Below are 14991 nucleotides of genomic sequence, written 5' to 3'. Positions count from 1 at the left end.
TGGAAATTGTGCAAAATAAGAACAAGCCAAAATTGCCAGGGGGGTACAACATCTCACAAAAATAAATAAGGGAAATACTGTAAAATGTTTAACACATTCAATCTTACACAGTACTGTATTGAAAAAGTATGTATCAATAGATGGCGCCAATCAGCCTAAAACGTTATGAGCTCCGCCCCTCGCATTAAGCGAAGAAGAAAGGACACTTTCCGGATCGATGAACCGGAAGTGAAGAGGTAGACACGCCGCACGGCAGCAGCAGCTCAGCGGATCGACGCACACCAAGTCGCACTCGGCCATGCTTGAGGACTTTTGGGAATCCGCCGCGGGACGAAATTTACATGAAATAAGGTCAGCTTGGACGCTTTGCGAGCAGAGGCATGATGGTGGGAGGGAGAGAGGAAAGCATTCCATTCTAAAAACAAGTAACAAAAAATTAATGGCGCTAATATTTTAACCGGGAGGAGGGTTCGGCTTCTCGGGAGGCTGCGAGGTGTCACTGCGGGAAGGGGGGAAAGGAAGGATGTTGATGGCGGGGGGGAGGGTGTCGTGCTCCCAACTAGCCGGCTAATGCTAGCTCATGTTAGCAACTGTCACCCAAAACCCACCCCTCCCTCGTGTCGTCAACCTGCTAGGATAAAGAGACATAGGTGAAAAATTGTCGTTTTCTTGTATCGTGTCAAATGAAACAAACAAAATTTGTAAAAATGTGATTGGGAGCGTGTAGGCAGGGGAAGGCAGTTTTATTTCTATAGCACATTTCATACACAAGGCACACAAGCAAAGATACAACACCTACAAGCAACAACAAACAACAGTTAATGGCATTCAGAAGCTAAGCAGGGAAAAATATTTTTTCATTTGTCACTTTACACCTGAATTAGAGATTTGTTGAGATCATATGTTAAAGTGGTTCCTACCTGTTGATTTTTTTTTTGTCATCTCAGTGTTGACATTGTGTTGCATCATCCCCACATGAGCTTCACAACCGTCAACAGTGTGTTTTCCTTAACCACCATTTTGTGACACATTCTCTCCATCTCATCTCTCAATACATTTTGTGGCCCTTTTCCAAACACGTGCAGTAACGCTTTCAAAAGTGTGAGGACGCACACGCGAGAAATCTCAGCCGGGTGGTGTGGATGAAGGTCAGCATGACCGCGATGTTGCTTTTGTGTTTTTTTCCAGATGAGAGAAGGCGGAGTCTGGCGCCCACTGCAGACTAGCGCAGCCCGTGAGCACGCAAGCTAACCCGCCCTCTCATGGCCTGCCAGTCCGCTGCCGCCGCCGCCATGGACGAGCAGGCCCTGCTGGGGCTCAACCCCAACGCTGACACGCCCTACCGTCAGAGGGTCAGCAACACGTACACACCTGCAATCACTTGTCTGACTCACCCTAACATTTTGAACGCTAGTCCACATGACATATCAAGTTGACCTTGGCGTGTGCGTGTCCGTCAGGCCATGGCTTACTTCGAGCAGCTCAAGGAGTCGCACGACGCCTGGGAGGTGTGTGCGCAGGCCCTCGCTAAAGGACTCTACAGGTAGCCGCTCGGGGTGTGCATGTTGGCATGTTTGTGTGTGATTGGGTGCCATCTTGTCAGTCTGTTGTGGTCTGTTTGCAGCGACGACCACGTCAAGTTCTTTTGCTTCCAAGTTTTGGAGCATCAGGTGAAGTTCAGGTGAGGAGGGGCAGAGGGACGGGGCATATGTGGCGAGCGATGGCAGACTGACGCTGTGGTTGCAGACACGGCGGGCTGAGCAGCAGCCAGCGGCAGCTCATCCGAGAGACGCTGATGAAGTGGCTGCAGTTTCAGGTCAGTTCGCCCGCACCGACGCGCCCGCGGCGAGCGCTCATTTTGCCTGCTCTCGTCGGCACAGCTGCTGAGTGCGCAGCCCGAGAAGATCTTTGTGCGTAACAAAGCGGCGCAAGTGTTGGCGTTGACCTTCGTGGCCGAGTACCCGGCGCTGTGGCCCGACTTCTTCTTCGACATCCTAGCGCTGGTGGGCTCGGACCCGCGCGGCGTCGACATCTACCTGCGCACTCTCATGGCCGTTGACGGCGAAGTCGTCGACAGGGATGTCCTGCACGCGCCTGAGGTACCGCACACCTTGCCCTGCTTTTATACATTCTTTATTGGAATTTTTCGTGGGAAAACAAATTCAACATACAGCAGTCAAGTACTACTATTCCTCATTGAAGTTCACTTTACATTTTTTATTTTTTTTTTAAATGTTGATGAATGACGTTTTCATTCATTTCAGTGGGGAAAGATCATTTGAGATACAAGTGTTTTGAGTTACAAGCATTGTCGCGGAATGTTTTGAACTCGCACCTCAACGGTACGTCAATCAGCACCTAAATGAAAAGCAAATGTGGGCGAGAATTTTGGCCAGTCAAAAAGCGAGTCCATTTTGGAGGGGGTGGGGTTCTCCCCCTGACCTGTATAAATGACTGGATAGCCGATAGCCCATACGCGCCAGTGCAAGCCGTTGAAGTCGCTGGGCGGCCATCTTGTTACTCCCAGCTTGTGAGCAGACTACTGTATAATGACTATACGGTATATGTACAGATGACACATATACAGCTCATAGGCAGTTAGTATAAGACCAGAGGCGGGGTGGGGGTTCCCGGGGTGGTTACTATTTTTTAACAAGTTTAAAAAAAATAAACACGTGGACGGTATGTGCTGCTTTGAAGACCACCTTTTTCTCTTTTCGCTCAGTTCCTTAGACCCCAATATTAGATTTGAAAGAGGTATCTTTTGTTGAATTACAGTTATAATTTTTTAATTAAAAAACGTTTCCTCCTGTACTAAACATCATTAAGCATATAATTTTTTACATGTATTTAAGGCAAGTTATTAAATGTCTGAACTTCCTCTTGTTTATGTTTAATACAGTTAAAACACCATAATCACCCTGTTTCTCCTAAGTACTGTCTCAAATGTTCTCCAATTTCGATACTCTAAATGTATAGGATCGTATGCCGAGAAATGTTTCTTGGGAGGAGCAATATGGCGCCCTCGCAACCTCAAAAGTCTTGGCCTAGCGGCTATCCAGTGATATACTTGTATATAGAGCAGTGGGTTCTCCACGTACGCTTTCCAACCAGGTGCGCTCCGTTTGCTTACTGGGATGTCCAGGAAGGAATGATTGACTGCAAGCCACCGGCGAGTATTTCGTAGACATGTGGCACCTGATAGACACTTGACGGGAGCGCGTGTTGTGCGTGTGTGTCCAGGAGACGCGGCGGAACACGTTGATCAAGGACGCCATGCGGGAGCAGTGCATCCCCAACCTGGTGGAGTCGTGGTTCCAGATCCTGCACACGTACCAACGGAGCCACCCAGAGCTCACCTGCCAGTGCCTGGAGGTGGTCGGCGCCTACGTGTCCTGGATCGACCTGGGCCTCATCGCCAACCAGAGGTCCGTCACTCGCTTGTTCCCGCGTCATCGTGCGGAGGCGTCTTGCACTGACGTGCGACATGTGCTGCGGCAGGTTCGTGGACCTGCTGCTGAGCCACATGTCGGTGGAGGAGCTGCGCGAGGAGGCCTGCGACTGCCTGCTGGAGATAGTCAACAAGGGCATGGACCCCGTCGACAAGACCAAGCTGGTCGAGTCGCTGGCGCAGGTCCTGCAGTCGGCCGGCTTCTTTTACATCGAGCAGGTCAGCCCAATAAGTTTATTTTTTAATGAATAATGTAATACAATTAATACAGTCATACAAGTTGTTAAAATGTTTTCATATTTTTCACAAGTTTTTTTCACCAATTATATACCCAAAATGTTAAACACGTGAAATTATTTGAGATAAGTTAATAGTCATTTTTACAAAATAAAAAAATGATACAAATAAATGTGATCTGTATATTCATACAAAAATTATTTTTTGCAGTAACTCAATTACACAATTATTGAACAAGATAAATAAAATCAGTGTTGAAAAATTAACTCTTAAAACTCCAAAATCAGATGAATACATGCATACAAACATGTACAATAGCCTACATAGTTTTGTTTATATTTATGACCAATTCAGCAATTATTTATGACCCAAAGGTGAAATGTGTCATTTAGAAAAAAAAAAAGTTCATTACCTCTGAAACAGCTACTATATTCATCCAATCAATATTCTAGGACTGTTTCTGTTAAAAATAATTTGTGCTTCATTTGAGGTGTTTTTTTTTTTTTTCCCCTGAAATGGTAAATGTATGTGTATTTGCTTATTTATATATTTATTCTCTTAAATAACATCAAATGTATAATATATGTATTTCAAAAATACATTTGTTTAGTGGAAAAAATGTTTATTTCATTGGAATGAAGTCAGTTGGAATTGTTTTGGCCTGTTGTTAACGTGTTCTCGCTGGCGCGCGGCGGCGCATATTGGAGGAGGAGGACGTGGACTTCCTGGCCAAGTTCTCTCGTCTGGTGAACGGGATGGGCCAGAGTCTGGTCCTCAGCTGGACCAAGCTGGCCAAGGCGGGCAGCGCCAAGGACGCCGGCGCCGCGCTAGACGCCCTGGAGGCCAAAGTGACGCTGGTGCTGCGCCTCCTCGTGCACCCCGACGACGACATCTCGGCCAACGTGGTGACTTTCTGCTACGAGTACCTGCACGTCCTCAAACAGGTTGCCTGGCAACCCGCCGCCGTACCTCTCCTCGCTTGACCCCCCAGGGCTTCCTTCTCATCTCACTCTTGTTTGATTGACAGTTGTCCGAGCTCAGCGACAGTCAGAAGAGCAACTTGGAGGTCAGTGTGCGTGTTTGCGAGCATGCGTGCGTGTGAGCGATACAGTCCACGGTCAGGTTGCGTTGTTCCTATGTGAGCAGGCGATCATGCTGGCAGTCATCAAGAAGCTGACGTACGACGACGAGTACAACTTCGACAACGAGGTACGGTCACGCCATCCCGTCAAGGACACGCGTGTGTCGCCCATGCTGACGTCGGGTTGTGCGTGTGTGCCAGGGTGAGGACGAAGCCATGTTTGTGGAGTACAGGAAGCAGCTGAAGATGCTCCTGGACCGCCTGGCCCAAGTTTCTCCCGAGCTGGTCCTGGAGTCCGTCCGACGAGTCTTTACCGACACCATGCGGTGAGCCCGAGCGCGCCGGACCGACATCTGGGCGCGCAGCTGACGTGGATTGTGTGCGACAGGAAGTGGCAGAGTGCACCCTTCATGGAGGTGGAGGTGGCCATCCGCCTGCTGTACATGCTAGGAGAAGCTCTGCCCGCCTCGCACGGGGCGCACTTCTCGGGAGACGCTGTCAAGACCGGAGCGCTGCAGGACATGATGGCGACGGTCAGCACACGCACACACACAGCCATTTTTGTCATGTGACGCGCTGTTGTGTATGTGCATACATGTCGTTTGCGTTCCAGCTGGTGACGTGCGGCGTGAGCGACTACCGGCACACGGCGGTGTCTCTAGAATTCTTCGAGACGGTCGTCCGATACGACAAATTCTTCATCGTGGAGCCGCAGCACATTCCCAACGTTTTGGTACGTTTGCCACAAAATTGTTGCCGCGCCCCACTGGAAGTTGGGCTTGCGCAACGTCATGTTTTTGAAGCGCGCGTGAAAGTCAAGTTGATGGCGACTACTTGATGGTTGGTTTATTGGTTTGTTTAGATTCCCATTAGCTGATAGCAATATTCAATCGTTTTAGAATCTATCATTTCTTTGAATCATTGGATAAAAATATCTTTTGTGGTACTTTATTGCAAAGTCTTTCTCCTGGGTTAGTTTATTTGGTTTTGTTTCATGATGAAACAAAATGTTGTCAGATGGCTTTTCTGGACCAGCGTGGACTGAGACACAACAGTCCCAAAGTCCGCAGTCGAGTGGCCTATCTTTTCTCACGTTTCATCAAAACACTACAGTGAGTCCACTCTTTGTACAACAAAGACTACATCAACACACAGAGTGTTTGGTGATGTTTTGTTTTTTGCCGCTGTGTGTTTCAGCAAACACATGACGTCGTTCATCGAGGACATCCTGACCCAGATCCAGGACCTCCTGGAGCTGGCTCCCCCTGTACGTGATTGCATCTCAGCTGCGAGCGCCGTAAGCATCCGAGTGCGGCCGTAACCTATTTATTGTTTTTGGCGATTCGCAGAACAAGACTTTCCCGGCGCCGCTGACCAGTGACGACCAGCTGTTCATGTTCGAGGCGGCGGGCGTGCTGATCGTGAGCGGCGAGAGTCCGGTGGAGAGGAAGCAGGCGCTGATGCGGAGCCTGCTGGCGCCGCTCATGGACGCCTTCCGCCTGCTGCTGGACAAACTTCCTCTGGAGACGGACGAGGAGACGCAGGCGGCCGTCGCCGACTGCCTCAGCCACGCCGTCGGCTTCGTGAGGTCAGGAAGGCCCCGGCGCGCCTCTGTGCCGCTCATTTCATCATCATCATCAAGTCACACTTCACAACAACTACAAAGTATAAAAATGACAAAACAGCATCCTACTTGTTGGAAACGTAATCTTGGGTTAGTCAGTTTAACGGGGCGCTCTTCCCCACCTGCAGTCGCACCAGCAAAGCGTTCAGCAACAAGCAGACGGTGAAGCAGTGCGGCTGCACCGAAGTCTACCGGGACTGCCTGAACACCTTCCTTCCGGCGCTGAGCTGCCCCGTTCAGCGGGGGGTGCTGCGCGGCTGCGTGCGCTCCTTCCTGCACCGCATGATCATCTGCATGGAGGAGGAGGTGCTACCCTTCATCCCCGCCGCCTCCGAGCACATGCTGAAGGACTGCGAGGCCAAAGACCTGCAGGAGTTCATCCCGCTCATCAGCCAGATCACCGCCAAGTTCAAAGTAAGTAAGAAACAAAGGCCAAGTCAATGTGAAAAAATATGACAGTATCGGTAAAAAATATCAGTCTGGATTTTTTCGGATGAAATTGGTGAAATTATTACATTATTGGGTTTTATGTGTACATTATATTTTAAAGGGGAGGTAAAAAATAAATAAATAAATAAATCTTGACAATAATACGTTATGTGCAGCCCCACTAGTCTAAAAATGGTATTCTGGTTAATTTGTGAGTGGAATATGAGTTATGCAGCAAAATCCAGCCGACCATTTTTGCACTTGCTGTCGACTGAAGATGACATCACAGTTGCTCAGGGTTCAGGCAACGACCAATCACAACTCGCCTTTTTTCTAAAGCTGTACTGTGATTGGTTGTTGCCTGAGAAAAAATATTTTTTTTGCTGCATAACTCATATTCCACTAACAAAATATTAACCAGAATACCATTTTTAGACTAGTGGGGGTGCACATAACATATTATTGTCAAGATTTATTTTTATTTTTTTTCAGTTGCTCAGGGTTCAGGCAACGACCAATCACAGCTCACCTTTTTCTGAAGCTGTGCTGTGATTGGTTGTTACCTGAGACCTGAGCAACTGTGATGTCATTTTCACTCGACAGCAAATGGCAAAATGGCTGCAAAATATTGATTTAAAAACTTCTGAATTTTGTTGCTTAAGTCATATTCTACAAATGTAATATTAATCAGAATGTCATTTTTAGACTAGTGAGGTCACATATACAGTATTATTGTCACAAAATGTTTAAGGTTGATTTCTCCTTTAAGGAAGTTATTACATTATGGGGTGTTATGGGGTTAAACAGAACAGAAATGCGTCCAGAACACAAAAAGAACAGAAAATTGACAAGTTATTGACCGGCCAGCCTACATGAATATGATGTGATATGAAGCAAGTAGCAACCACGGTACTGAAAGTGTCGCCCATTGCCACGGCAGCAGCAGGTGTCCCCGTTCCTGCAGCAGGTGTTCATGCCGCTGGTGCTGTCCATCTTCGAGGCGCTGGCGCGGCCCACCGACGCCAACGACCAGGCGGCCGCCCTGGAGAAGCAGATGCTGCGCAGGAGCTACTTCTCCTTCATCCACACGGTCGCCAGCAGCGGCATGAACGAGGTGCTGGCCAACCAGGGTGAGGCCCGCCCAACCGCTCGCACGCCGCCCTCCCTCGCGCTTTTATTGTGAAAGACTGCCTTTGTGTCGTCTTCAGGGGCGGAGAACATGGAACGGGTGGTCTTCACCGTCATCCAGGGAGCCGTCGACTTCCCCGACCCGATCGCGCAGAAGACCTGCTTCACTGTGCTCGCTAAGCTGGTGGAGCTTTGGGGTGGGCCGCCGACACGCGCCGCCGTTGTCGCCGGCGTGAATGTTTGCGAGTTGACGGACGCGTGTGGTGTGCTTTCAGGGGGCAAGGCCGGCATGTCGGGCTTCAGCGACTTCACGTACAAACACATCGTTCCCGCCTGCTTCCTGGCTCCTCTCAAGCCGACCTTTGACCTGTCGGACGCTCAGACCGTGTTGGTGCGTACGCACGTTTTTCCATGTGTTTGAGTGCGTGTCCTGATTGTTCATGTGACCTTTCAGACGTTGTCCGAAGTCGCCGTGACGCTAAAGACCATCTACATCAAGCAGGTACCGCCGCAGCCGCCATTTTATTTTGCGCTTGCTCGTGCGCGTTGGTCAGCCGCCATTTTGACTTTGCCATGCCTGTGTTTGCGCGCGTCAGGGACCGGAGTTGTTGGAGTTCCTGCAGCGAGACTACCTCCCGTCGCTTCACGTGTGTCCGGACGTGGCGCAGGTCAGACCGATGCACGAACGGGGGCGCCACTCGGTTGCCACTCTGCTCGCTCGAGCTTTTCAGGAAGCTTTCCACGAGACACGCTTGACTTGAGCAAGGCTGAAGTCCGAATGCATTTCCCCTCTTGTGTCTTGGTCAGGAGCTTTGTCACGTCCTGCAGCAGCCCGACACCAAAGTCCTCAAGACCTACTTGAAGGTCAGATACGCTTCCATCTTATCAATTAATTCAGCTTTGTTTGGCGGAAAGATTGTTTTTGTTTATTCTTATAAACAGTTTCAAAGCTTACTTTGGTATCGGAAGAAATAAAAGCAAATCTCAGATGAGAAAAGTGTCATTGGCACTTGCTTTTTCTGTAAACAATGGTGAAAAAAAATCTTTCAACATTGACATTTGATTTTTTTTTTTTTTTTAAACAATTGAAAAATGTTATTTTTGTCCTCATCTTCGCACATCTTGTTTTTTTTCCTTCCTCAGGTTTTCTTCCAGCGAGCCAGGTTATAGCAGGTCAAAGAGCACCAGAAGTGAGCACCAACCCCAGTGCAGGGTCAAAGGGCCGTGGTGACTGGATGAGCTGTCCTCATGAACTCCGAACTTTGTGGGAGCTGTGCAGTGACTTTTTATTTCATTTTATTTTAGTTCATTCTCCTCAAAAACTCAAAAGGGCTGACGTGTTTCTTTGTATTTTTATTTAAGAGTGCTAATTATGCAAATGAGGCAGGCATCCATCTTGGTCATCTCCTTCATGATGTGCTTGCTTCGAGGACAACACGAGAAGCTTTGTTTTTCTTGTATTTTTTCTCTGACCAGTCAGCTTATTTCTGTTAGCACAAATAGTTCAAAAGAAAAATACATACTAAAACACTGCCTTCATGTCAACTATTTTTTTTAAAAGAAAAAAAAAAAACTTCCACTGTTTTTCCACAAGCTTCCAGCTTGCAAGGAAATAGCAATAGGTAGAACAAAATGTTGACTTAAAAAACAAAAATCCACTTTCCCTGATGTCACATCACAGTGCCCAATGCTGCATTCGAGGATGGTCGGAAGTCTGACTTTTTGAGTTCAAACCAGGAAGTGTGTGTGTGGGGGGGGGACGCCTCCTTGAACTTGGAAATTCCACTTGCGAAGTGAAGGGGGGGAAGAAAAGTACCCCGACCTCACCAACGGGCTACAATGTGACATCATTCTACAATGGTGACCCCTTTAGAAACATAGACTGAATGGTAAAATAGAATTTACTCGAGTATAAAACTAGAAAGCTTTCTTCATTCATATTCAACATAACTTCACGTAACACAACATATGTGTAAGTATGCTGCTATCTCCCTGCATGTAATTATGCGGTGAACTTCTGAACTGTATGGAATGCTTATGAAATAAGATAAAAACAATAAATGAAGCAAAATTACAAGAAGGCAAGTTTACTGGAGGTCAAAATTAGTTTTGAGGACCAAAATAAAAAACTATCACTTTTTTTGTATTTTACTTTCGCCTAAAACACTTTCAGGTCGGAACTGGGACAAACTAACTCGGGTCGGCTATGTCCGACTTCCGCCCATCCTCGAATGCAGCATAAGAGCTCAGGTGACGACCAATCACGGCTCACCCCTTTTCTGATGTTGACCCATGATTGGTTGTTAGCTGTGATGTCATTTTCAATTGTAGCAATTTGCAAAATGGCTGCACCCAGGTTTGAATAAAAATGGGTCGATATTTGCTTAATATTCCACAAACGCAATATTCACTGGAATGCTGTGTTTAGACTAATTGTCAAAGAATTTTTTGGGGGGTTGACTTCCAAAAGGAAATCTTGAACAAAGCAAGAAAATGTATTAAAGTCTTAAAATTGACAGCGTGTATCGTCAAATATTGTTCATGCTAAAGCGTCTCCGTTTATTTCTTTCCCAGAAGCTTTGGTGTGAAAAGACAAGCCAATAAATTGAACATGAAGTGTAGAAGCAATAATGAAACTGAAGTTGAACAAAAGGACCTTTTAATTTTTTTCTTTGACGTGAAACAAACATAGGTTGTGTTCTTGCATTCATTGAACATTTCCCAACATTAACACAATACTTTGTACTTTTGACTGATTTCTAAGTTACTGTTTAAAAGAACGCTTGCCATTTATTCTTCTATGTTTCCCGAGCGCATGCAGAAGGCTCGGAAGAAGCCGCCAGATGCCGAAGATCCTAGCTGGGCGTCGTCCTGGTTGTGGGGCAGACTGTCCAGCCTGGACGTGAGCAGCTTGAGGATGACGTCGTCAAACATGTCTGGATCAAACAAGAAGACATCCACCAGCCTCTGGGAAGTCCCAAACTCCCGCTTCAGTCCCCGGATGACCTCCTTCACCGTACGGTTCAGCTTGCAAGGTCCCAACTTGGTCCAGGGCTGCAGAAGCTCGTCCCCCGTCATCCTCTTGGACACGCGGTGGACGGCAGCCACCGTTTCCTGGGACAGAACCAGCCGGCCCACGTTCTCAGGCAGGCCCACAAACAGCTGGACCATGACCACGTCGACCAGAGTCAGGAGCTCTTCATGAACTCTGCACATGGGACGGAATGGAGACGCAGATACTTCTGGTGGAGGTGTCCGTGGACGGGCATCAACCAGGTCCGGTGGTGGGCAGGAATAGTCCGTGGGCATGTCTTCAATGTCTGGACTCCCGCTGCTGCTTGTCACCTCTGCCTCCTGCAATGAAGGTAGATGGGATGGCGATGGGCACGAGTCACCACTTATGTGTGGGGGTGGTGTCTTTGCACATGGGTCATCTGGGTCGCCTTGGCACGGAATCTTCGGCTGAGCAAGCAGAGAGTCCTCCGTCTTGATGTCTAGTCTTGTCCTACTAACTGTGTCCTCTGCTGAGGTTGGGCATGGAAGCAATGGGCAAGAATCAGTATTTGGCTCTAGGAGGCTCAAGTCCTGCTTGTCTTCTGGACTTCTTGTTCTGGGGGTGATCGTGTCAGTTCTGGAGTCACCAATGGTGCCAGTGTCCACATTCTCCAGAAATAAGACCTCTCGGTTATCTGAACTTGTGGTTCTGGTGGAGACCTTTTCTAATGAATTGGAGTCACCCTTGGTGTTTGTGGCTTTGGACCTTGGTGAGTTTTCATCCAAATGGATTTCTTGCTTGTTTTCTGGAGTTGTGATTGAAGTGGGAACATTTTCCAGGGTGTCCGAGTCACTCTTGGTGTCTAGGGCAGGGTTTTCGGACCTAGTGTCCTCTTGCAAACAAACTTCTGGCTTATTTTCTGGACTTGTGGTTCCAATGGATTCCTTTTGCAAGCAGCATGAGTCACCGGTGGTATCTGGGGATGTGTTTTTGGACCCGAGGTTGTCCATGTCCTCATGCAAACAGATTTCTGGCTTGTTGTCTGGATTTGTGGTTCTGGCAGAGATATTTTCCAAAGTGCAGGAGCTACCATTGACAACTGGGATTGGATTCTCGGGCATGGGGATGTCCAAGTCATCCTGCAAATGAAACTCTGGCTTGATTTCTAGACTTGTGGATCCAGCGGCAACCTTTTTCAAGGGGCTGAAGTCACCATCGGAAACCGGGGGCAAATGTTTTGGCTCAAGGGCATCCGTGCCCTCCTGCATACACACCTCTGGTTTGTTTTCAAGACCTCTGGCTCCAGTGGAGACCTTTCTTTCTAAGGTGCAAGAGTCAGCAATGGCGTCTGGGAGAGGCTTCTCTGATCCAGACGTATCAAAGTTCTCCTGTGAACGGACCTCAGGCTTGTTTTCTGGATTTTTGATTCCAGTGGAGACCATTTCCAAGGGCAAGGAGTCACTAATCGCATCTGATGACAGATTCTCTGGCCCTGGACCATCCATGTGGTCTTGCAAATGGACCTCTGTTTTTTTTTCTGGAATTCTGTCCCAAATGGAGACCTTTTTCAAGGGGCTGGCCTCACCAATGGTATCTTGAGTTGGACTATTGAGATCCAAAACGTCTTCCTGGACCTCCAGAGGGCTTTGTGGGCCAACACTTCTGGTGACAAGCAAATGGATGTCGTTCAAGCAACCACACAGCTGGTCAGCATGGTTCTGTCGTGTCCCGGGTTCCATCTTGAGCCAGAGGAGCAGCTGCTGCACAAACGTCTTGGCAGAATCTTCCAGAATCATTGTCAGAATTTGTAGATTGTCAGTTTTCTTCTGGCCCACTTCCACGACGAGTGGTTCTGAGAAGCGCATACACGTGTCTGAGGATTGGACTGAAGTCCGATTACTGATGACGTACCGATACATTTTGTCCGCCAGTTCTCCAGACAATTTGTCGGCCATTGATCTGACCCAGTCGATGCCGTCGTCGTCGGCCGTCACTGCCCCCTTGAAGATGTCCTCGATTCGAGAGCGGGTTCTTTGGAAGGTGAGCGGCGATTCCTGCACGGTCAGAGGGTCTTGATCTCGACACACGAGTGTGCCCTGATATCGGACCTGCTTCAGCTCACATATCAGCTCCTCAAACTTTGTTTGACTAAATTTGAGGAAGTTACATTGGCGGGACGACTCGGCGCCGCGGTTGGGCTTTGCGTGGCATTGGAAGAAGCGCATCAGAGGGTCCTTGATGAGAGCCAGGTTGAAGTGAGGACCAGACAACGGAACACGCCTCACGTCTGTGGAGCCGGGGTCGTGCAGGTCTTTGATGATGATGCGCACAATTTCCACTGCTGTTTTCTTCACTTCCTGTTTGGGATCAGTCCACTTCCGGAGAATTTGTCGGACGGCCTCAGCGGTCTCATTTATTTCCAGGCTGCACGCATTCCTGGTGGAGGGTGCTTCTTTGTGGCAGTCGCGTTTGCTCAGGTGGACCTTGAGGACTCCGCCTGTCAGCAGAACCATCTTGGCCAGAACTTCCGTCTCAGTGAAGGTGGCCGGCACGTAGAGAGGCGTGACCGCGCGCGCAGCCAAGGTAGCTTTGACACGTGCGCGCACCTCCTCCTGCAGCACTGCATCCAACTTCTGGGAGCTGACGCTCAGTTGGGCCGGGACGTCCAGCGCTGCCGCCAGTACGGCCGCCAGGCCGCCGATCACGGTCACAGTTACCACCGGCCGGCCGCGCTCGCGCTCCGCCGCCATCAGCACGGCGGCGTGCGTGCAAAGCTTGTGCGAGGCGCGCGCACACATGTCGGCCAGCAGGAGCTGCGTGGCCGAGTCGGGGGTTCCGTTGGCGAGCAGGACCCACTGCGCTGCCGCCATCCGCTCCAGGTGCTTGGCAACGATGGGGAAGACCACGTCCGCGTGGACCCGGTACGCGTCGTCCTGCATGACTTCCGCTTTCACGACCACCCACCCCAAGAAGAGGGGGAAAAAAAAAAAAAAAAAAAAAAACACCAATTGAAGCCGGCGGGCAGACGAGAAGCGGTGAGCAGAGTTTGTCTCTGTGACGTCTTCAAACAACGACGTTTCGGTGAGTTTGTGACGTCTGTGCCTTGATGTCATCGGAGCGTTTTGAAGACTCGAACGTTTTGACAACTGTGTTGAAGATGTTTTCCCTGGAAGCAAATCACGAGTTGAAGTTGACATTACATTTAGGTGTCTAACTGTCCACATATTTCTGTCTATGGTGGCTTGCTCACGTAATTGATGGTTAATTGATTGATTAATTTGGTTAGCCCAAATGTATCTGTGATGGGTGTGTGTCCTTGCTGCCCGGTGTGGCCGTTCACCTGCTTAATTGCTTTATTGATCAGGTGGTTGATTAGTTGATGGGATGAATAGTTAACGAATTGGTTGATCACTCAGCTGGCTTGTTGACAATAGACTTGATTACTAGGGATGTAACAATATCCAAATATTACAATACGATATCACGATATGAAGGTCATAATACGATAATTATCACGATATTGTGGGGAGGTTGGCAATATTTAAAAAAGGTCACAATATTGTAAGAAAAAAAAAGCTCATACTAAAAAAAAAAGCACAATAGTGTATTGTGTATAGTGTATTGTATTGAAGCACTTAAGTGCTCATGTAAGCCCACATTGAGTTCCTCCACATATTGACTCAGTTCACAAGCATATTTCAATCCCCTACATCTGACAATTAGTGTGTTTTAAACATAGAAGAGCCAAAACATACCTAATGAAAATTAAACTGCTCTAAAACACTAGCCATCAGAGGGTGCTATAACTGCACAAATGAAAATCAACCTGACTTTTTTTTTTTTTTTTCAACACGTATAGGTTTTAAATATCATGAAAATGACTATGATATTGTGGCAGTTTTAATATCACGATATTGCCGGTATCGTTACATCCCTATTGATTACTGCGGTGGTCTTTTTTTTTTTAATTTATTTTTTTTAACGTTTTTTTTTTTTTTTTATATATATATATTTTATTTAAAAAAAAAAAAAAAAAAAAACTGCGG

General features: G+C 47.9%; 1 protein-coding gene across 2 annotated transcripts; it reads left to right on the top strand.

Moving 5' to 3' along the window:
- The first annotated feature begins 209 nt into the window (after window positions 1-209).
- Window positions 210-10466, top strand: xpot (exportin, tRNA (nuclear export receptor for tRNAs)). Of its 2 annotated transcripts, none has more exons than XM_077498741.1 (25): window positions 210-351; window positions 1189-1352; window positions 1461-1543; window positions 1625-1681; window positions 1747-1816; window positions 1881-2099; window positions 3244-3428; window positions 3502-3670; window positions 4396-4632; window positions 4716-4754; window positions 4835-4897; window positions 4971-5095; window positions 5158-5302; window positions 5383-5502; window positions 5787-5881; window positions 5967-6036; window positions 6119-6357; window positions 6522-6807; window positions 7766-7952; window positions 8031-8147; window positions 8226-8341; window positions 8405-8452; window positions 8547-8618; window positions 8758-8814; window positions 9094-10466. In XM_077498741.1, the coding sequence occupies exons 2-25, from the start codon at window positions 1263-1265 to the stop codon at window positions 9118-9120; spliced, it is 2916 nt and encodes a 971-aa protein (XP_077354867.1). In that variant the 5' UTR covers window positions 210-351; window positions 1189-1262; the 3' UTR covers window positions 9121-10466. The 2 variants fall into 2 exon arrangements, with proteins under 2 accessions (XP_077354867.1, XP_077354866.1); XM_077498740.1 differs by having other exon boundaries at window positions 7763-7952.
- The last annotated feature ends 4525 nt before the right edge of the window (window positions 10467-14991 follow it).

Source organism: Festucalex cinctus, chromosome 16, assembly GCF_051991245.1.
Source record: "Festucalex cinctus isolate MCC-2025b chromosome 16, RoL_Fcin_1.0, whole genome shotgun sequence".
NCBI classification, from domain to species: domain Eukaryota; kingdom Metazoa; phylum Chordata; class Actinopteri; order Syngnathiformes; family Syngnathidae; genus Festucalex; species Festucalex cinctus.
The sequence above is the reverse complement of the archived record's forward strand: the minus strand, read 5'-3'. Positions and strand labels throughout refer to the sequence as shown.